The sequence below is a fragment of the Lemur catta genome, chromosome 3, assembly GCF_020740605.2.
Source record: "Lemur catta isolate mLemCat1 chromosome 3, mLemCat1.pri, whole genome shotgun sequence".
NCBI classification, from domain to species: Eukaryota; Metazoa; Chordata; class Mammalia; order Primates; family Lemuridae; genus Lemur; species Lemur catta.
This window is the reverse complement of record NC_059130.1, coordinates 68,157,101-68,179,826: the sequence shown is the minus strand read 5'-3', so window position 1 is coordinate 68,179,826 and position 22,726 is coordinate 68,157,101. Positions and strand designations below refer to the sequence as shown.

At 37.3% G+C, this 22,726-nt stretch overlaps 1 protein-coding gene across 1 annotated transcript in view; it reads right to left on the bottom strand.

The window, feature by feature from the left end:
• Positions 1 to 21,079, bottom strand: part of SLC44A5 (solute carrier family 44 member 5) — a 53,222-nt gene extending 32,143 nt beyond the window's left edge. Inside the window, exons 1-4 of the mRNA XM_045547732.1 lie at positions 21,001 to 21,079; positions 8,546 to 8,630; positions 1,665 to 1,790; positions 412 to 472 (exon numbers count right to left, since the gene is read on the bottom strand). Coding sequence (XP_045403688.1) covers positions 412 to 472; positions 1,665 to 1,790; positions 8,546 to 8,575 — 217 coding nt within the window. The 5' untranslated portion in view covers positions 8,576 to 8,630; positions 21,001 to 21,079. The remainder of the gene's footprint in view (positions 1 to 411; positions 473 to 1,664; positions 1,791 to 8,545; positions 8,631 to 21,000) is intronic.
• Positions 21,080 to 22,726: the final 1,647 nt, after the last annotated feature.

The following is a 22,726-nucleotide window of genomic DNA, read 5'->3' as shown; positions in this document are numbered from 1 at the left end:
ATAAAAATAAGCATATGTCCAACTCCTATTTCCCAGGCAATTTCTGAACAAATTTTTTGGTTAAATTCAGGTATGTGTGTGTATGAGTGTGTCTGTGTGTGTGCTTATGTCTGTTCCTAAAACACCAAATAATCAATCTGACTGAACTTTTAAAAATAAAATTTCAATTTTGTGATTATTGTGTATTTATGCAGCAAAATCCCAAGTCTCACAGAGCTCCCGGGGAACCCTGCCTGGCTGGAGCCAGGAGACGGGCTTCACCTTTGACTGTCCTCCTGATCAACGCTGGGATGTAGGGCCAGTCATAGGACCATTCTTGGCCCCAGTTCTATCAACTATGAAATAACGCAACTTAGTTAAATAACTTATTAGTAGGTTTTTTGTTTCTAAGGCAAAATGTTTACCACTTACAAGGTTTGCTTGGGAAAACCGCTGTTGGACAGTCATCATCCAGTAAAAGCTGTGGGAGAGACTGAAAGGGAAGGAAGAGAATGTTAACGTCTCAAAGGGTGTGTGATGACTACCTGTATGCTCAGTATGAAAATGCTGTGCTTTACAAATTTAACTCCATAATAATCTCATTAGTCCAAATGACTCCCCCTAATGATAGTCATTATAAGATTATCACATGCACATTTTTGCTTGACACTCTTAAAAGTCCTAACTATAATTCAATCAAATCAGCAATAACCAAACCGGACCCTCTGAAACCAAATCACACCTTTGCAGGTGTGTGACTTTGTCTTAGCCACATCCTGAGTCTGCAATCTTTCATTTTTTTCCTGGAAAAAACAGCATCTTCTCTAATATAGAAACCATTACTATTATTTAACATAATGATAATTGACAATTTCCTTACAAATCTCAAACCTAGGTAGGAATTTGGGTTTTTTTAAATGTGTTCTTATCAAACTGGTCTTGGAAGTAAAATTCTACTTATTACTTAGGAGCTATGGGGCTTCATCACCACATTAATGAAATGGTAGCTGCAAATGACATTAACTTCTAGCTTTTTTTTTTTTTTTTTTTTTTTTTAAGACAGAGTCTCACTCTGTTGCCCCAGCTAGCATGCCATGGTGTCAGCCTAGCTCACAGCAACCTCAAACTCCTGGGCTCAAGCAATTCTTCTGCCTCAGCCTCCCAAGTAACTGGCATTACAGGCATGTGCCACCATGCCCGGCTCATTTTTTTTCTATATATTTTTACCTGTTCAGCTAATTTCTTTCTATTTTTAGTAGAGACAGGGGTGTCGCTCTTGCTCAGGCTGGTCTCGAACTCCTGAGCTCAAGCAATCCTCCCTCCCGCCTCGGTCTCCCAGAGTGCTAGGATTACAGGTGTGAGCCACCGGGCCCAGCCTAACTCCTAGCTTTTAAGAGCAAAAAATGCACGAAGTAGAGAATTTGTTGGTGTCAGGGAATAGTTGAAGCTTAACTTACCAGAAGTAATAGTCTTTCATAATACCCCAAGTCTGCAAAATGATATGTTATAAATGGTGTGTATGTTTTTGTGAGTATACATGTGCGTTTGTGTTTTAATGGAATGGTACCTTTAGTAATCATTTCATAGAAGATTTGGGAGTTTGTCCAGTAACGACAGCTCATGTTACAATTGAGATTAAAATAAAAGTTAAATTCTTCTCTACTTTTAAGTTTAAACACACATACCTTCACAGGCTTAGCACTAGTCTTGCAGAACTGACGGTAGTCTTCCCAGTAGCTTTTGTCTTTTGTGTACCAAAATTGCACTTCCAGATAGGTTAAAAATCTTTCTGGGCACTTGGAGACACAGATCTGTGCAGGAACACAATGATGGGAATTGACTTGACTTGAACACACCAAAATAAGTATCTATAAGATAAGACTTCTAAATTATCCACCACAATAAAGAGCAAAGCACTGTTTTCCATTTAAGAAACCTAAATCAGTTTTCTAGTCTTATTGAAAAAAATGAAATTTCATGTACTAGTTACCAATCTCTAATTTTTGATGTTGATGCTGTGTTAAAACAAGATGCTGTACAGTGATAGATTTTAACTTTTGATTTTGAGGTAATTGTAGATCTACATGTAGTTATGAGAAATAACAGAGATTCCACATACCTTTCACTCAATTTCCCTCAATGGTAATAATTTGCATAACTATAACACAATACCGCAACCAGGAAATTGATATTGTTACTGCCATAGTTTGGACATTTGTCCTCCCAAACCTCATGTTCAGATTTGATCCCCAGTGTTGGAGGTTGGGCCCAGTGGGGTCTGTTGAGTCATGGGAGCAGATCCCTCACGAATGGCTTAGTGCCACCCTCCTGGTAACGAGTGAGTTCTCACTGTATTAGCTGCCAAGAAAGCTGCTTGTTAAAAAGAGCCTGGTGCTCCCCCCACCGCTCTTGCTTCCTTTCTCGCCTTGTGATCACTAGGCATGCCAGTTCCGCTTCACTCTCCTCCATGGGTGGAGGCAGCCTGAAGCCTTCACCAGAAGCAGAACACCCTGCAGAACTGTGAGCCAGATAAACCTCTTTATAAATTACCCAGCTTCAGGTAATCTTTTATAGCAACACTGAAAGGACTAAGACAGTTTCAATCTACTCACCTTACTCAGATTTCATCAGTTTTACATTCACTCATTGGTGTGTACCTGTGTATGTGTGTAGTTCTATGCAATTTTATCACATGTAGAGACTTGTGTGACCACTACCACAGGACAATTACTGACTTTTAATAAAATACTTTACGATTTTCTGAATTAGTAGATAAGAATATAATTCAAGTTTAATTTTGCCTGTGTAGTTTATACATATTCAGGGTTAGACTCTTGCTTCCTTTCCCACATATGATTAAAATGGTGATTTAAATGCTCTGAATATTGACAACTGCAACTAATAATTATCAGTGCCAGTGAATTCTCAGTAACAATTCACAAAACATAATTGAGGTTTTATCACCACAAGAAATGAACAAAATGAGGGCTATTTACCACAGTCAATCATTATTATAGTCTCTTACCAACACTATCGAGATGTGGGCAGAGAGATCATCTATGTAATTATTTCACATTAGTGAACTTTGGGGGCCTGTCAGTGCCAAACCAGATCACGGTGTTAGTCCATGGAGCCACCACAGAAATAACTGACATCCAATTAGTAACTCTACAGAGAGTAAGCAGAATTGGGGAAGATGTTCTCTATTGGTTTTGCTTTTCTTTATATTAAAAAACAAAGAAAGGTCAGATTAATCCATGTGAGCTGCAGTCAATCCTTGCAAATCTCTCTGTCACCTTCAGTTCCTCCTAGTGAAAGCTTTCTCAGCCCTAACTTGCTTCATCTCCCTATTGCACTTTGGAAATTATTGTCACCAGCCCACCCTGGACCTCCACCTCCACAGGCAGTTAGGTAAAACACTGCTGCTTAGCTGACATCTATTTTCTACCTTATGGGTCATGTTCCTGCTGCACACTAGGGCATTTGCTGTCAGCCCCATAGCTAAGTTAGCAGGAGAGTAGCTAAATGGATGTCTCAAATCTCAAAGTTAATATTGTCTTGTAGCAGCAGCAATCTAATGCCTTCTAGAAGTTTTGACAAGGTAAATGACCCAACTCCACATTCACACTTCCATATGTATTTTCTCTGTCTCTTATCCACACATACGCATACACACACAATCACATACATACATGCAATCACATACACACACACACACACCTCTAGAGGAAATATTGGAGGTCTCACAAGTATCTTTCTAAAAAAGCTGAAAAACTATGTAGGGACATTCACAGCAACCAACACACACACATTTTTTTTTGGAAGAAGGTTAAAGTTATTTATCGATGCAAATGTCAACATTTCACTCTGATTGGAGCCAAGCTGAATAAAGCATGAACATTATTAGGAGATACTTTACATTAAGTGGACTTATAAAAGTGAATACTGAAAGCACTAATGCTTTCATTGGATTTAAACGATGGTAGGAACTACTGAGTTAGGACCACGATGATTTCTGCATTTATAAACACACACACAAACAATGCATACTACACATATAAAAGTGCTGTGTATGCAACACATAAAAGAAAGTAATTAAAATGGTAAAAAGTGCTTCATTAAAAAGAATCACATTGAATTTCATTCCAGACACAAATGAGCTGTTAAAAAACAATATAGCAACTGCTCTTTACTTTCTCCCTCTATCAGACCAATTTGTTCACTTCAAATAGGGTGCTGATTAGTAGCAATCAACATATAATTAGCCAAAATGAAGGTCACATTGAGGTTGGGTATCCTAATTGATCACAGTCTGTCCTTTAAATGCTTGTGACACATGTCTGGACCATGCTGGCAGTTAACAAAAACATAATGCATAAAAATATGGTTCAGATTAGGAGATAACATTATTGCCTGGCAGACTAAACGCAAGTCTGCATTGTTGGAAGCTAAAATATATTCTGACTCAGTTCTGATTCTCTGTGCACCATAAAGGGCACTTTGAATGTAGTTCTGTATTACTCCTTTTATATCATTAATTCAGATAGGTTTTAATACTCGATTACAAATTGGAATTTGGTGGTTGGGAGAGTGAATTACACTGAAGGTTAAAATACTACATTTGCTATGAAGAAAGGACAATCTAGCAAATCATTTATGAAACAACAAAAAAGCATAATGTGTAAGTTTTTTTGCTTTATTATAGGAATGCTGAATTTGTATAGTATAGTGGAAAAAGTCTTAAATTTGGAATAGAAAGGTATTCATTCCCTCCTTCAAGCATTTATGTGTTTATTCATTTTTTATGCATACATTAAAGTTCACTTTATTTTTTTCAGTATATTACAGGGGTACAAATGTTTAGGTTACATATATTGCCTTTGCTCTACCCGAGTCAGAGCTTCAAGCATGTCCATCACCCAGACAGTGCGCACTGCACCCATTAGGTGTGAATATACCCATCCCCTCCTCCCCACTCCCACCTGCCCAACACCCGATGAATGTTACTACTATATGTGCACTTAAGTGTTGACCAGTTAATACCAATTTGATGGAGAGTACATGTGGTGCTGTATTTCACTTAGATTAATGGGCTCCAGCTCTAGTCAAGATGATACAAGAGGTGCTAAATCACCATTAATTTTTGTGGCTGAGTAGAACTCCATGGTATACATATACCACATTTTCTTAATCCACTCATGTATTGATGGGCACTTGGGTTGTTTCTGTATCTTTGCAATTGTGAATTGTGCTGTTATAAACATTTGAGTGCAGATGTCTTTATAGAATGTCTTTTTTATCCTCTGGATAGATGCCCAGTAATGAAATTGCTAGATCAAATGGTAGTTCTTGTAGCTCTTTGAAGTATCTCCATATTGCTTTCCACAGAGGTTGCACTAGTTTCCAGTTCCAGCAGCAGTGTATGAGTCTCCCTATCTCTCCACATCCACGTCAATGTTTATTGTTTTGGGACTTTTTGATAAAGGCCATTCTCACTGGGGATAAGTGATAACTCACTGTGTTTTGATTTGCATTTCCCTGATGATTAGAGATGTTAAGCATTTTTTCATATGTTTGTTAGCCATTAGTCTATCTTCTTTTGAAAAGTTTCTGTTCATGTCTTTTGCCCACTTTTTGACAGGGTTGTTTTATTTTTTCTTGATGATTTTCCTGAGTTCTATATAGATTCTGGTTATCAGCCCTTTATCAGATGTGTAGCATGAGAATATTTTCTCCCATTCTGTAGGTTGTTTGTTTGCTCTCATAATAGTTTCCTTGGCTGTGCAGAAGCTTTTTAATTTGATCAGGTCCCATTTATTTATTTTTGTTGTTGCCATGATTGCCTTTGGGGTCTTTGTCAAAAATTCTTTCCTTAGGCCAATGTCTGTAAGAGTTTTTACAACATTTTCTTCTAGAATTCTTACAGTTTCATGCCTTAGGTTTAAGTTTGTTATCCACCGTGAGTTGATTTTTGTGAGAGGTGAGCGGTGTAGATCCATCCCAGTCTTCTATATGTGGCTATCCAATTTTCCCAGCATCATTTATTGAATAAGGATTCTTTTTCCCAGTGTATGTTTTTGTCGGCTTTGTCAAAGATTAATGGCTATATGAAGGTGGTTTTATATCTGCATACTCAGTTCTGTTGCATTGGTCTATGTCTCTGTTCTTGTGCTAGTACCATGCTGTTTTAGTTACTATAGCCTTGTAGTATAGCTTGAAGTCTGGTAAATTGATGCCTCCCAGTTTGTTCTTTTTGCCTAAGATTGCTTTTGCTATATGGGGTCTTCTCTGGTTCCATACAAAGCATAGAATGAAGACCTTCTCAGACAAGGAAAAATTGAGGGAATTTATTAAGACAAGACCTGCCCTTCAGGAAGTACTAAGAATAGCGTTACACACAAATCAGCACAATAAACACTCACCAGTGTAAAATCATCCAAAAGCTAATAGTCAAAGGCCATATAACACAATAGCTCAAGAGAGAAAACAAAGCAACAAAGTTCAACTCAACAGGATAAACCAAAATCTGCCCCACTTATCAATTCTTTCAATAAATGTGAATGGCTTGAACTGCCCACTAAAGAGACATAGGCTGGTTGAATGGACAAATATACTCAAGCCAAGTATCTGCTGTCTTCAGGAAACACATCTAATCCACAAGGATGCATTCAGACTCAAGGTGAAGGGATGGAAAATGATAGTCCATGAGAATGGAAGCCGAAAGAAAGCTGCAGTGGCAGTTCTGATTTCAGATAATTTAATCTTCAAATCAACAAAAGTAATAAAAGACAAAGATGGTCACTGTACAATGGTGAAGGGTACAATTCAACAAAAGGATATAACAATTCTAAATATTTATGTACCTAACTCAGGCGCACCCTGATTCATAAAGCAAATTACACTTCATCTACACAAAATGATAAACAGTAGCACTGTAATAGCCGGGACTTCAACACCCCTCTGACAGAACAGGACAGATCCTCCAAACAGAAAATAAACAAAGAAACAATGGACTTAAACAGAACTCTAGAATAAATGTTTCTCCATTTAATAAATATTTACTGATCACCTACTCTGAGCCTGTTCTAAGCACTGGGGACACAGTAGTGAACAAAACAGATAATCCTTGCCCTCAAGCAGTTCGACTTCTAGTAGGGGGAGACAGATAACACATAGCAAGCAAGTAAAATGTTTGTTATAAAATGGTAATGAATGGTAATGAATAAGATGATATAAAAGGTAAAAAAAATAAGACTACAAAAGAGGCTAGAGATAGAGGGAATTACCTGGTGGGGTTTGAATTTTAAATAGGTAGTTAAGGAAGGCCTCACTAAGAAGGTAACATTTGCAGAAAGACTGGAAAAGGACCACTGATCAAGCCACACAGTCATCTGGAGGAAGAGTTTCTAAGCAGTATGGCCCTTAAGAGGGCATACTTTCCAGTGCTCAGGAATGGTAGAGCCTGGAGGCTAATGGACAGAAAATAACCTCCCCCCAGGTGGCCAAGCAAAGAGTTATAGGATGCAATGGATAAGGGAGTTCCCTTCAGAGAACACAATTCAGGTCAAATGAAGTACTTTCCCTCATTGACATGCACCAGGAACTGCTATGTATTGATCACTCCTCCCTTTCTGAATGGGAGCTTGTATTCTAATTTTCCTATCCCTGCTACCCCTGTACATTTAGTGTCAAGACCTGATGAAGAGAACTATGCATCATTCATAGATCCTAGATTTTGAGTTAAAGACCGTACTACATGGGACTCTGGGTTCTCCTTTGGGAAGAAACAGCATGTTGTGTTCTGGAGGCCAGAAGGGTAGACTATAGAAGATATAATTAACTGCCCATTGAGGTTTGGGCCTCTTGTTCCACTTGTACCATAGTATAGAAAAGGCTGCGCAGCTCACAACTACATTGCTGGATTTCTTCCTCCTTGTATCTGGGTGTGACCATATAAAACTAGTTTGTGTCTACGGCATATAAGTAGAAATGTGATGTGTGAGACTTCTGATACAAGGCTTTTAAGAGCAGGAGTGCTTTATTCATCCTCACTGTCCTCCTTCTGGTAGCTGAATACAGATGATGAGGAGAACTTAAGGAATGGCAGAGCTACTAGACGGAAGGAGCCTGGAGAATAGTAGCCCACTGACCACAACACCTGCCGTGTACTTGTTATGTGGACAAAAAATAAGTGTTATTGTGTGAACTCATTGAAAAACTGGGGCTTATTAGTTACAGCATCTAGCTTTACTCTTCCTGATATAATGATGATCTAGGGAAAAATATCTCCATTTCTCTGGGCTGCAGGATTTATTTGCAAAAGTAGGTGGTTGGACAAGATAATCACTTAGGTTCCTTAGCGATTCTAAAATAATTTTTTTAAATAATTAACCTCTGCTTAGTTTTGATTGTATGTAAACAAACATGAGCTCAAACTTATGCCTTCCCACCCTCTACAAATTCCTAATTAACCATACACGCAGAACTCCAATGGAATTTCTGAATTCTTTTTATCCAAGAATGTTCAGAATGGTTAACACCACCAGCGAGGCATCTTCTGCCTTACCTGTGTGGTAGGGCACTGCAGGTTTACCATCACAGAGGGATTGGCACAGCTTAGCAGGTTGAAGTAAAACAAAATAGTCTTGTTCCTGGTAAGAAACAAAACAACACAAAATAATCTTTTTAATGACCATGAGAGTGTTCCATATCATTTCAGACCCCAAATGCTTTTGATATATGACCTCTAAAAATTGGCTTCTTTTCCTCTAGACAGCTGCAGTATATTCCCCAGCTTCCTTTTAAGATTCTTAACATTTAAACTATCTTTTTGTAGTAGTAAAAAGTTGAAAGAATCAAATTGTCCATCCACAGGGGATTGATTAAATACCGAATTGTACATCCCTAAAGTGGAAGATTATGTTGCCATTGAAAATTATGTTAAAGAATGTGTTTAATGAATGGGGAAATTCACAATACATTAATTTTAGTAAGCAGGTTACTCAAGAGTATTAAAATATAATTTGATTTTAATTTTATAAAAACAGGTATAACATGCAGAAATAAATTATTACATCTGAATGTTGGGATTATATTTGGTTAATTTTGTGTATTTTTATGGACTTTCTAATATAAAATATGTATTACTTTGATAATCTGAAAAAAGATAAATTGAGTGATATTTTCTCTCCATTGAAAATTATAGTCAGTGGCAGAGTAATGGGACAGGTTCATATTCATTCCACTAATTTTAAGTGGAATATTACTCTGCCACTTAGCAAGTCATGGTTCTCTTTTGAATCTCAATTTCTTTATCAATAAAATGAAGACAATACCATCACAGAGGTGTTGGAATTCAAGACAAGTGGTTATCCAACTTTAGTATGCATAAGTAAAACCTGGAGTGTTTGTTGAAAATCCTGATTCCTGACTCTTTCTCAACCCTCAAGAGCCCAAGTATCTGGATGTGGGGCCCAGGAATTAGCATCTCTTCCCTTAAGCTCCCCAGTGGGCCCAGCTAGAGGAGGTCCATAAGCCATATCTTAAAAAACACAGCCCTAAATATTCAAGAAAAATATTTTCCCAGCACCTTGTCAAGTCCCCAATTAATTAATGTGACTACATGCATGGCATAAAATATATAACTCTAAATCAGTATGTAGGATCCAAATATAAGGGTAAAGAAAGCCGTCCACAACAGATTGGTGCTAGATCATTCCATTGCTTCTACCCCCTTCCCACCCCTGTCTACACAAGCAAAAGCTGGAAGGAAGGAGATGAATTACAGCCAGTGGAGTTGGCAAGACACAATGATCAGTTAAGAGGACCTTCCCTTCCCTCGTCATTGAGGAGAGGGTGGATTGTTTCTTCCCAATTCAAAATTATAGAGGACTCTAAGAGAATCTTTCACAGTGATGGAAGGTGCCTCTAAGAAGGGCAGACCAACATCTCATTTTTTAATTGAAAAGCTCTCACATGGCAGACCAGCTAGTCAGCCCTCTGTGCCCATTGGAGCAGAGAGAAACATGAGAGTTAAAAAATATCAGTGGAGTAGAAAGAGGGCAGCAGTGAAGCAGCCTGCCATGGTAGGATGTGAAGTCAATAAATGGACTTGAGCCTCCCTGGTGGTACCTCAGTTGACAGTTAAAGACTGTATAGGTGAATCACCAGGGATAGAGATAAAAGGGTTTAGAAGAGAGCACACCAAAGCTTATCTCCCATATCAAAGAACCATTCAGTGAGGACTCCCCCAGAAAATTTCCACCTGTACTGCATGAGAGAGCCAGCAAAGAGAGCATTGATGGCTACTCAGTTATGTCTTAGCCACACTAACAACAACAGCAAAGGAAAATCACACAAGCAACCCAGTCCTTCTTTCTTTAGTAAGAATGGGCAGTGGCCAGGAAAGGAATAGATGTTGCCCCTTTTCTTCTCTTTCCATCCCTCACAACATGACAAAAGAGCTAGAATCAAAAAGGGAGAGAAGAGAAGAGAAATGGCAGACAAGGCCTTCTCCCCTACTCTACGTTCCTTTGAAGAGTCAAACCTGAGCTGGAGGATTAGAAGACACGAGGCTGAAATATTAAATTGGACAACACTGAACTTTTTAACAATAGAAACTCTCTGAAATCTATGTAATCTGTCTGAAGTGTCAAAGCAAAAAGGGAAATTTGAAAGAACATTGTTAAAGGATATGATAGGAGAAAAATAAACCTATCCTATATTTGTATCTCATTGAGTTCAAATGGCTCAAGAAGCTGGTGATAAATTCATATACAAACGCACAAGCTACTTTGAGATCCACAAGTATCAACTTGGTTCTTTCACCACACAAGGAAGTACATCATCCACACAATCTCACAGTGCATGTGATTCAAATGTGTTCCTAAGCAAATGAATAAATTATTACACGTCATGGATCACTGGGTCCCTTAAAAGTAGTTAAAACTGTCAATGGTAAATCAGTAAGTGCCAAGAGTCCACCATAGATAGGTAAAATTGATTTATAAACTGCAAAATGCTATATAAACTCAAGTTATTCACCAGATTATGTTATCCTCAAGGGTAGGATTTATATCTTATTCATCTTTATTTCCATACCTTCCCAGGACTTAGCCCTTGTATTTGGCCTATTATAGCTACTTATCAAATATTGTGGAATGAATGAGACTAATTCCAAAATAAGGTCTTTTCAAAGTCTTAGAATCCTCCTTAGTTTTTCGGCACAAATCTATAGTCATTTCACCACAGTCTCACTGATAGCTTCAAATTTCAGTGGATCTCAGATTTTGGGGGACAAAGTAGCCAGTGATGGTTGCAGCTGAGCAATTCTGTGGGAGTAATTGAGGAAGTAATCCATTATTTAACTTGAATTATATTTCCACTTTCCACCAAGAAATAAAAAAAAAACAGAAGCAACAGCAAACTACTAGTACTGAGCACTTAAACCCATCTCTCTTCTTTCCCGAGACTCTTTGAAATAGAATTATACAAGTAGCAAAAAGGAATAAGCCTCACCACACTAGCTAAGAATGTGGAGGATGGGATTTGCTAACAATTATAAAAGGAAGTTCAATACTTTTTGGAAGATGGAATGCATATGGAGGTGTGCTGAAGGATGACTGCACCATAGAGGGCTATGGAGAGGGTGGGACAGGATTTGCCTATTGGAAATCATGAAGAATACTGGATTCAGAGTTGAGAATGAGAAATGCAGCCAAAAGCAGGAAGATTAATTGAAGGTTTATGTACAAATTTCCAGTGCAAATCAGCATCTCTGTACTTCTCCCATACCCCTACATTTAGAATTCTATTATCCAAGAAAAACAGGCAAAAACAGAGACCTTTTTTTAAAAATGAACCTTCTGAGGATAGCACGGGCTTTTGTGGGATTTGGTACCTCAGCCTACAACTTTTCATATTCTGGCATTTTGAAAGCCAGTGCCTGACATCTGGCTTCCCATCAATTCATGATGGTATGAAATCTGAGAGTCAATGTTGCCCCATCCTGCAATGGACCTGGGGTGCCTGATTTGGGAGCTTCCTGTCCACCAGCACCTCATGGAGTCACACACCAGAGGGACAGACAAGTAGGCAGGACCCCATGCACTCCAGACTTGAGTGGGTAACTGCGCACAGCTGGGAGGTCTGGGAAAACTGCCCTGTTGGATTAGATAGATCCTGTGGCAAGGAAGAGCATAGCCCCAGGAGCCATAGCAACCAAGGGTGGAACATTTGGGCCCTCAGGCTGACCAGAAGCTGTGGCCCCTCCCCAACCCATTCCAACTGGGAGAGAAGTTTGAGCCAAAACTTTGGTGAGTGGCTGCCTCTAGGCAGCAGGCGCACTCTCCAGGCTGAGGCCTCCACAGAGTGTGGGGACCACACCTCTTCCCTTCCGGATGTATAGTGGACCCGGGACACTCGATGTGGGTGCTCCATACCCACCAGCATTTCGTGGAGACACATGCTAGTGGGTCAGATATGCAGACCACGGAGAGTTTTGAGAGCTAGACAGACACATTGTGAATCTCAGACAGCCTCATCTCCACAAGCAGACTTTCTGGTTGGGTGGGAACACTTCAGCCCCTCCTTCCCCCAAAGCTGAGAGCAGACCTTTGACCCCTGCTGAAACAGCTACCTTACCAGTTATTGTGCAGCCTGAGAGCAGGCTCACCCAACCCAGCTCTGCCCAGCCTCACTCCCTCACCCACTTTCTCTGTGGCCGAGAATAAGGATTCATCTGTAAGTTCCAGGGTCCAACCCAATGGCTGGGACATTTTAGTTCTCTACCTCAGGGACTAGAGCCAGTCACAAGACTCAAAAACAATCCCGCAGACTGTTCCTTCTGGCAAGCGCCACCTACTGACAGGCAGGTCAATTTGCACAGCCCATTACAGCAGTTACTGACTCAATCATACAGAGTGAGATTGATTACCTCCCACAAGTACAACCTACTATCTCAGAAATTAAACAGAATGTGCCAATACAATTCACACTGTTAAGGAGATCACAGGGCTGGGGAAAGAGGAAGGATTTCAAAGACATCCATCTTCTCTCATCAAAGTGAGAAAGGGAGAATCTGCCCACACACATAGCTCACCACTGCTACAGCATACAAACATTTCACAATTGAGAAAACCACCACACTAAGAGTATTTACAATCATGGCATCTATCCAAAACCTAGATTGCCATCAATGCACCCACAAACAAAGCCAAAACTTCATACCCAACATATGCTACAGACACACTGGTATGAGTGTGTGTGTGTGTGGCGGGGGAGAACCCCATCTAAACAAAAGAAAATTCAAAAATAAGAAGCAACAGCTGCTCCAGATGAGAAGTAATCAGTGAAAGGACTCTAGAATTATGAAAAATCAGAGCAAAAGGACAGTGTTGGATAAATAAGTTCAGCAAAGTCTCAGGTTACAAAATCAATGTACACAAATCAGTAGCATTCCTATACACCAGTAACAGTCAAGCTGAGAGTCAAATAAAAGACTCAATACCATTCACAATAGCCACAAAGAAATAAAACATCTAGTAACATACTTAACCAAGGAGGTTAAAGATCTCTACAAAGAGAGCTATGAAACACTGAGGAAAGAAATCACAGAAGACACAAACAAATGGGAAAACATATCATGTTCATGGATTGGTAGAATCAACACTGTGTTAAAATGTCCATACTACCCAAAGTGATTTATAGATTCAATGCAATCCCCATCAAAATACCAACATCATATTTCACAGATCTAGAAAAAATAATTCTATACTTTGTTTGGAACCAGAAAAGAGCCTAAATAGCCAAAGTACTTTTAAGCAAAAGGAACAAATCTGGAGGCATCACACCACCAGACTTCAAACTATACTTCAAGGCTTTAGTAACCAAAATAGCATGGTATTGGCACAAAAATAGAGACATAGACCAATGGAACAGAACAGAAAACCCAGATATAAGACCATCCACATATATCCAACCTATCTTTGACAAAGCAGAGTAGCTATACTTAGATAAAACAGACTTGAAGTCAAAAACACTAAAAAGACAGAAATAAGGTCATTATATAATGATAAAGGAAGCAATTTAGCAAGGCAGCATAACAATTCTCAACATATATGTGCCCCAAACTGGAGCACTCAGATATACAAAGCAAATATTAGATCTAAAGAGAGAGATAGACACCAATACAAGGACAGCTGGGGACTTTAATACCCAACTCTCAGCATTAGACAATCATCTAGACAAAAAAATAACAAAGAAACATTGGATTTAAACTGTACTTTAGACCAAATGTAACTAACAGACATTTCCTCCAACTGCTACAGAATACACATTCTTCTCATCAGCACATGGAACATTCCCCAGGATAGACCCCTATGTAAGGACACAAATGAAGTATGAACAAATTTTTAAAAATCAAGATCATATCAAGTATCTTCTCAGACCACAATAGAATAAAACTAGGAATTAATAACAAGAGGAACTTGGAAAACTGTATGAATACATTGAAATTAAACACTGCACTCCTGAATGACCATTGGATCATGAAGAAATTAAAGAGAAAATTAAAAAATTTCTTGAAACAAATGAAAATTAAACTATAACATACCTACACCTATGGGATACTGCAAAAGGAGTGCTAAGAGTGGATTTATAGCAATAAATGTCTACATCAAAAAGTAGAAAGATATCAAATAAATAATCTAACAATGCACCTCAAAGAACTAGAAAAGCAAGAATAAACCAAGAAAGGAAGGAATAATAAATATCAGAGTGTAACTAAACAAAATGGAGCCAAAAAAATTACAAAAGATCAACAAAATGAAAAGTTGGTTTTTTGAAAAGATAAGCAAAATTGATAAACTGCTAGCTAGGATAACCAAGAAAAAAAGAGAGAGACTCAAATAAATAAAACCAGAAACAAATAAGGAGGCACTACAACTTGTACCACAAAAATACAAAAGAGCATCAGAGACTATTATGAACAACTATACACTGGAAATTCTAGAGGAAATGGATAAATTCCTAGAAATGTACAAGCTACCAAGATTGAATTAAGAAGAAATAGAAAACCTGAACAGACCAATAAATAGTAATAAGATTGAATATACATTAAAAATTCTCCCAAAAAAGAAAAGTTCAAGACTGGATGGCTTCACTTTTGAATTCTACCAAACTAATAAGAACTAACATCAATTCTCAAATTATTGCAGAAAATGAGAGAGCATGGTGTTGGTATGAAAACAGATACATAGACCAATGGAACAGAATAGAGAACCCAGAAATAAATACACATATTTATAGCTAACTGATTTTTGACGAAGGTTCCAAGAACATACATTGAGGAAAGGACGGTCTCTTCAATAAATGGTGCTGGGGAAATTGAATATCCATATGCAGAAGAATGCAACTGGACCCTCATCTCTCACCATATACAAAACTCAACTAAAGATGGGTTAAAGACTTAAATGTAAGACCTGAAACTATAAAATTACTAGAAGAAAACAGGAGAAACACTTAAGGACATTGATATAGACAAAGATTTTATAGCTAAGAGATCAATAGCACAGTCAACAAGAACAAAAATAGACAAATGGAACTATATTAAACTAAAAAGCTTCTGTACAGCAAAGGAAGCAATCAACAGAGTAAAAAAACAATCTGTCGAATGGGAGAAAATATTTTTAAACTATTCATCTGACAAGGGACTAACATCCAGAATATAATAGGAACTCAAACAACTTAATAGGGAAAAAATCCCCAAATAATCCCATTGAAAAGTAGGCAAAGGACATGAGTAGACATTTCTCTAAAGAAGACATACAAATGGCCAACAAGTATATGAAAAAATGCTCAACACCACTAATCATCAGAGAAATGCAAATCAAAACCACAATGAGATATCTTATCCCAGTTATGATGACTATTATTTGAAAGACAAAAAGTAACATGCTGGCAAGGATGCAGAGAAAAGGAAAATCTTATACCCTCTTGGTGAGAATGTAAATTAGTACAACCACTATGGAAAATAGCATGGAGATTTCTCAAAACAAACAAACAAACAAAAATATAGAACTACCATACAATCCAACAGTCCCACTGCTGAATATTTATTCAAAGGAGAAGAAATCAGTGTATCAAAAAGATACCTGCACCTTCATGTTTACTGAAGCACTATTCACAGTAGCAAAGATACAGACTCAACCTAAGTGTCCATCAGCAGATGAATGGATTAAGAAAATATGATATATTTACATAATGGAATACTATTTGGCCACAAAAAAGAATGAAAATCATGTCATTTGCAGCAAAATGGATGGAATTGGAGGTCATTATCTTAAGTAAAATAAGCAAGACACAGAAAAACAAACATTGTATGTTCTCACTTATAAGTGGGAGCTAAAAAAGTTGATCTCATAGAGATAGAGAATAGAAGGCTGGGAAGATTGTGTGTGCAGTGGGGAGGGGGATGAAGAGAGTTTAGTTAATGGCTACAAACATACAGTCAGAGAGAAGGAATAAGTTCTTTTTTTTCTTTATTTTTTATTTGTATATATTCATAGGGTACACGTGCAATTTTGCTATATTGATATTAATATATTGCATGGTGGTGAAGTCAGAGCCTTCAGTGCATCCATCGTTGGAGCAGGGCACATTGTACCCACCAAGCACCTCCCCTCACCCACCCCCTCCCACGCCCACCCCTGAGTCTCCCTTGTCCCTCATTCTATACTCTACTTCCATGTGTACACATTATTTAGCTCCCACTTGTAAGTGAAAACATACTTTGTTTGTCTTTCTGTGTCTGAATTATTTCACTTAAGATAATGGCCTCCCGTTCTATCCAGGAATAAGTTCAAATGTTAGATAGCATAGTAAGGTGACTATAGTCAGCAACAGTGTAGTGTATATTTCAAAATAGTTGGAAGAGAGGACTTGAAATGTTCTCCCCACATAGAAATGATAAATACTTGGGTGATGGATACCCTCAATACCCTGATGTGATCATTATACATTTTATACAGGTAATAAAATATCATATGTACCCCATAAATATGTACTAATATTAGGCATCAATAGAAAAACTTCAGTAGAAGAACTTTGTCCTCTTAATCTCTCCTGTCTCCTTATCTGAACCTCACGGGGGTGGGGGGGCAGGCATTTCCGTCTGTCTAATTCGGTAATGGTGCTGTAACAATGTTCAAAGTTGTTTTAACATAACCTTTATAAGCTGAAGTTTTTGTAGTAGCCAGAAGGTGGCATTAGAAATCAATCAACTGTTTGCTTTTTAGTGGAAATCTCAAAGAAAAGGTCTGTACCCAAGTGTCACGAACAACTTTCCCGGAACTCAAGAGTCAAAGAAAGTAACACACAACAACAAAGCACTCCATTTTCCTTTGAAGTCTCTGTTTCATCTGTTTTGATACTTCAGAAAACTCCCAGTGTTTCTCCTAGAGTCCTTTCAGTTAGTCATAGATAAAGCACAAAAGGCCAAACTCTGTATCTCAAATGTTATTACACCATCTCTAGACATGGGATTTAAACGCAGTCGTAAGAAATGTCTCCCAGAGTTGGGAATCTAAGGATTGCTTTAAGTACATGATGACACAAATAAGTTTATTGTTTCAATCTAACAAGTAAATTCCCCTGATTTGAAGCTTCCTAAATTGCTTACATAAATACATTCTGATATAGATGTATTTCCATTGGCAGAAAAATAAACACACACATACAAATTTATTTGGAGTTTCAAAAATAATGATACTTTTTACCAGCTATGTTTAAGATTTTTAGGCCTAGTTAAACACGTCCTATGGAAAGCCAATTTTACTACAAGTGTGTCAGTGTGCAGCCTAAAGGGCACAGGATTTAGGGTTAGAATGTGCTACTTTTGCCACTTTGTAGTCACTTGAATTTTAACAAGTACTTTCATCTTTCTGAATTTCAGCTTCCTAATTTTCCAAATGATAGTAATAATAACCAGACACACTTAGCAGTGGTGTTAGGAAGCTCTGATAAGATCTTTACACTGATCTCCACCTGGGGAGCAAATCATTCTTATTTGTGTTACCCCTTTGTTCTCATTCATTTGACAGTGAATTCACTGAGGGCCTACTGCAATGCCAGACAATGTTGTAGGTGCTGAGGACACAACAGTGAAAATGACAGAGAATGTCCCTTATCTCAAAGAACTTTGAGCCCAGTGGGGGGAGATAAATAAAGTTAACAACTTAATTATCAGGATAAATTCAGGTGGTGATAAGTACTCACAACAGTAAAGCAGGGTGTTGTGCCAGAGGCTAACTAGGGAAAGGAATGGTGGGGGTATATGTGGGGGCTGCTTCAGGTGGGATTGACAGCATTACACTTCCGTCTTAAGACAGCACATTGTATTGAACACTAGATTGAAATCCATGGCATTCTTGACCCTGTCCCTGAAGACCAAGAGACCCTTGAAAAAGAAATCTGTGTCTTACGTGCTGGCGTATCCCTAGCATATTGCATAGTGACTGGCCCTTTGGAAGACCTCAACAAATGATGCAGTATGGAACATGGAAGTGCTTTGTAAATAGAAAGGACAACACGAATTTCTTCTGAATTACTGTTTTGTCATTTAATTTTTGCATTACCAGAAATTTAAGGCTGAGGTAGGTAGTGTTCCATGCCCAAGGGTCAATACTGTAAGGAGGTAAAGTCAGAATTTGACTCCAGGGTATATGTTCATTTAAGAAAAAGTTTTTCTGTTTTTTTAAAAAGGGCCTTAATAACTAGGATAATCCATTTCCTAAGCTTACATACTTTTCTTTCAATTGTTTATTTTTGGAAAATTTGGGGGGAATATAAAAATACATATTTTTGATAGAAATTTATGATACATATAAGCATATAAATAAAATAAAAATTATTCATAACCTTATTTCATATCTATAATGAAATCTGCCATTAATTTTTTTCAAAATGAGAAAAGCTTAATATTTTTCTGCATACATGCTTATTGTGAAAAACTGAAACAGCTCAGGAAGGTATAAAAAAGCAACACAATGGTCTTATAAAAATGTAAAGTAGTTTGGATCACTCTTGCTGAACACCTTTCTAGGGCCTTCCCTATACTTATAAATATTTTTACTTACTCATAAAACACTAAGCACAATTTAAAGTAACATTAAAATTTTAAATCAATATACATTTAAAACAATTGAAAGCCTTAAAAATACATGTTGGAACAGGTCAGACTGTTCAGAAATGAACATATATAAATTTATTACATAATAATTTTGTTAGAAATCAGAAGAGGAAAAGGGCATATTATTCAACAAATTATTCTGAAATAATTGGCTCTGTATTTGGAAAAAAAGTTTGATTTCTACTTCAGTTCCTATACAAAAAGAAATTCCAAGTAGATCAGAAATTTATAAGAAAGGAAACCTTAAAAATACTAGAGAAATATAGGAGAATATTATTTTTAGGAGGAGGAAGGCAACTATAATCATGACATAAAACACAGAAAGTATAAAGAAAAATCAACAGAATCAACTAGTGAATATACGAACATAATTTTCAATGGTTGCATTATGTTTCATTTACTTCATGGGCCATAATTTATTATTATTCACATATTATTGGATATCTGCATAGTTTACAATATATTGTTATTATAAATAATACTTTAATGAACATGTCTGCCTGTTAAGTGAGAACTGTCTTTGAATGATCTTTATGGACTGAAATTTGTGGTGGCACAGTTTTGTTTGAAATAAGTGGGTCATTGGCTTAGGTCTGGAAAACTTATTGTTACAAAAGCTCTTTTAAAAATAGCCTGTTTTAAAGAACTAGAGATTTGTATGACTTCTTTTACCACTGGTGCTTTCTTTGTCCTTCATAGCTTGAAGGTTTTGTTGGCATGTTGGCAATGTCTGAGATTTTCTGAGTTACTGAAGTTAAAATAAGAATTACCATTCTGGATCAGAATTTAGTCCATTTGTCTCTAACAGGCAATGAGGACCTTCTGTAGAAGTTAATCTGTCCCCCATAAACTCACCAAGACATGCATGATTAAGGATTTCCCTCCCCCACCTGAAATTTTTGAGCTTTCTTGATTATCTGTGATAATTCTACTTTATGAATTTTGTTAACCTTTTCCTGGATCTATTTTTTTAATCTGTGTATCTCTTGGAATAATAAGCTCCACAGTTATAAATGGGCAGCATAGAGAACTGAAGCATTCCGAGCCATTGTTTTTGTTGTTGCTCTTGTGGGGAGGGAGCCTTTGTTGCTTTTTTTCTTTTTTTAACCATCCCAAACCAGCTGAATTGGTTTTGAAGAACCAGAAGATTCAGCAACAACCCCAGCTATCCACAGAAAAGAAATGGACCAGTGAGAGAGGAGGGAAAATTTTCTAAAAATGTGAGATTTATGGGGTTTTTTTGGTTTGTTTTTTAGGTAAAAAAATTAGAAAACTTGCTTTCAGAAATGGAAACTTCTGATTAACATTAGAAAGGAATTTGATGGAACATTCTTCCTTGTTGTTTTAGCTACTCAGGGGCCTTGTCCACAGCAGCGTGAGTTGCCTTGAAAAGCCTACCAATCACTGAAGACTTTCAGGGTGTGATTCTCACTTTAAAAGATGGAATGATTGATCAGTAGGAAGTGTGACAAAAATAATTCTAACAACTGCACTGTCTAGCTTTTTAGCAGCTACTCACAACTCAGTCTTCTAATAGCTCATTTTACAAGGCATTTAAAAAATATGACTTCTGATAAAACTACTGGTCCAACTCATTCATTATAATTATATTTTTACTAAGCAGAGTCTCCATGCATTCTAATAAAATGCTGCATAACAATGACATTGCATCTTAAGTCATATAGTATGACAGCTATCTGTAGGAAAAGGTAGAGGAAAGTCCTTCTTTATGAATTTCACTCTTCTTTAGAAATCTAGTAGGATTAAAGTGAAAGTGATTGCTAGGTTCCAGTTGAGACAGTAAAATCACACAAAGCAAAGGTGGCCATACTCACTCATTGGGGGTGCCCTTCTGGCCACAAAAGTGGCCCTGGCTGTCTGTAGGATAAGCCACTCTCCTGGGGTCACCATGTACCCAGGCTGCAGGAACAAGAAAGGACAAAAAACTCTATCAGCAACAGCTGGCAAAGGCAGTCTGATTTGAGATATTAAAATGCACCACTGCAACACACTGACCTCTCCCTTCAGTCACAGAAGATTATTGATTTTCTTCAAAGAGTAATTTCTTAATGAAAAGTAAAATAAAATATGGATGAACCAGTCAAAAAGCACATTTCTCTTATTCTCTCAGGATTCAGCTGGGTTGTAGCCAAAACATGAGGTAATGCACTTAGAAAATGACATTTATTAAAATGTGACTTAGAGGACGTGCTATAAAAGCTTAGTTGGCTGCAAGTAAGTTTGTCTAGGGTTCAAAACGAAATGACTTCATAGCAGAGCTAATAAATTTACAGCAAGTGATATGATGTAATACTTTTGGGTCATACATAAGTGAAAACCATTTAAAAATTCAAAGGACTCAAACTATAATGCCTAATTCAAATAGACCAGTTCTTCATAACTTTGTGTGACATTGTAAACACAAACAATAGCAACAGCAGAGGCAATACATAATAAAGATTTACCACACATTTTGCCTGGTTATCTCAGAGATTGATATAAGAAATATCAAGTATTCTCAAACTTCACAAAAACTGAGAGCACAATTCTATTTTCTATGAAGACGCTGGGCACCACCTCATATAAACTTATCACCTTTATTTTTCAAGAATTATAGACTTGACAGCTAGACCACAGGACCACAGTGAGCAACATCCAATAGTTCAATTGTGTAATACTCCCTAATTCTAGCCAAATATTTCTAAATTCTCCAATTTGACCAATATAGTTTCTAAAAATCTGGGAAACGCATTGGTCATGCTTGCCTCTGCATATGGAAAACATATCTCTTCGTCCTTCGCTTCCTTTAATATTTGTCCAGCTATTTCCTTCCCCATATTTATTGGATTTGACATTTCCTGTTATAATTCAATCACCCTTATGTATATGGCCTGTGTGACTTGGGAAGATTAAAAAATATTAATTCTGAATGAGAATTTTAATATGAAAGAGAAATTTTTCTCAATAATTTTTCTCATCAATCTAAGCCTTTCTTTTCAGTATCTAAGCACTCAGAAAAGTCCCCTTTGTCTAATTCTTTCTCCAACGTCACAGAGGCCAAATCAGTTTCATCTTTTAATACCTTCTTATGAAATCTGACTCATTCGGGTAGCTCTCCACCGCCATATCCTCCTGTCTCTATTTCCCAGATTAAAGAAAGTGGACTATAAATAAGGCATTTAAATGACATCTAAGTGTTCAATGGATAATGTCTCCAGATACTATTTCATTATATTCTGCTTCTATGTCTTAGTTTGCCAGATTTTGGCTAAACCTAAGAAAGAGATCTACTTTCTGTAATATGTTTCTTTTAGCTTTACCCTGAAATGTTTTATTCTTTTTCTATACAATTATTAATTCAGAAATGAACACCTACAGAAGTATTTGGATTGCTAAATTTGCTACATCATATTATCTGTAACCCTGAACAAGTCACTTAATTATTTTGAGTCTTGGCTTTCTAATTTGTTACTACAAAATGAGTGTAATCATACCCGATCCTGTAACTGTATCAGATCAAACTGGTTCAACTTTCATGTAGCAAAGTTGTGAGTTGTTTTT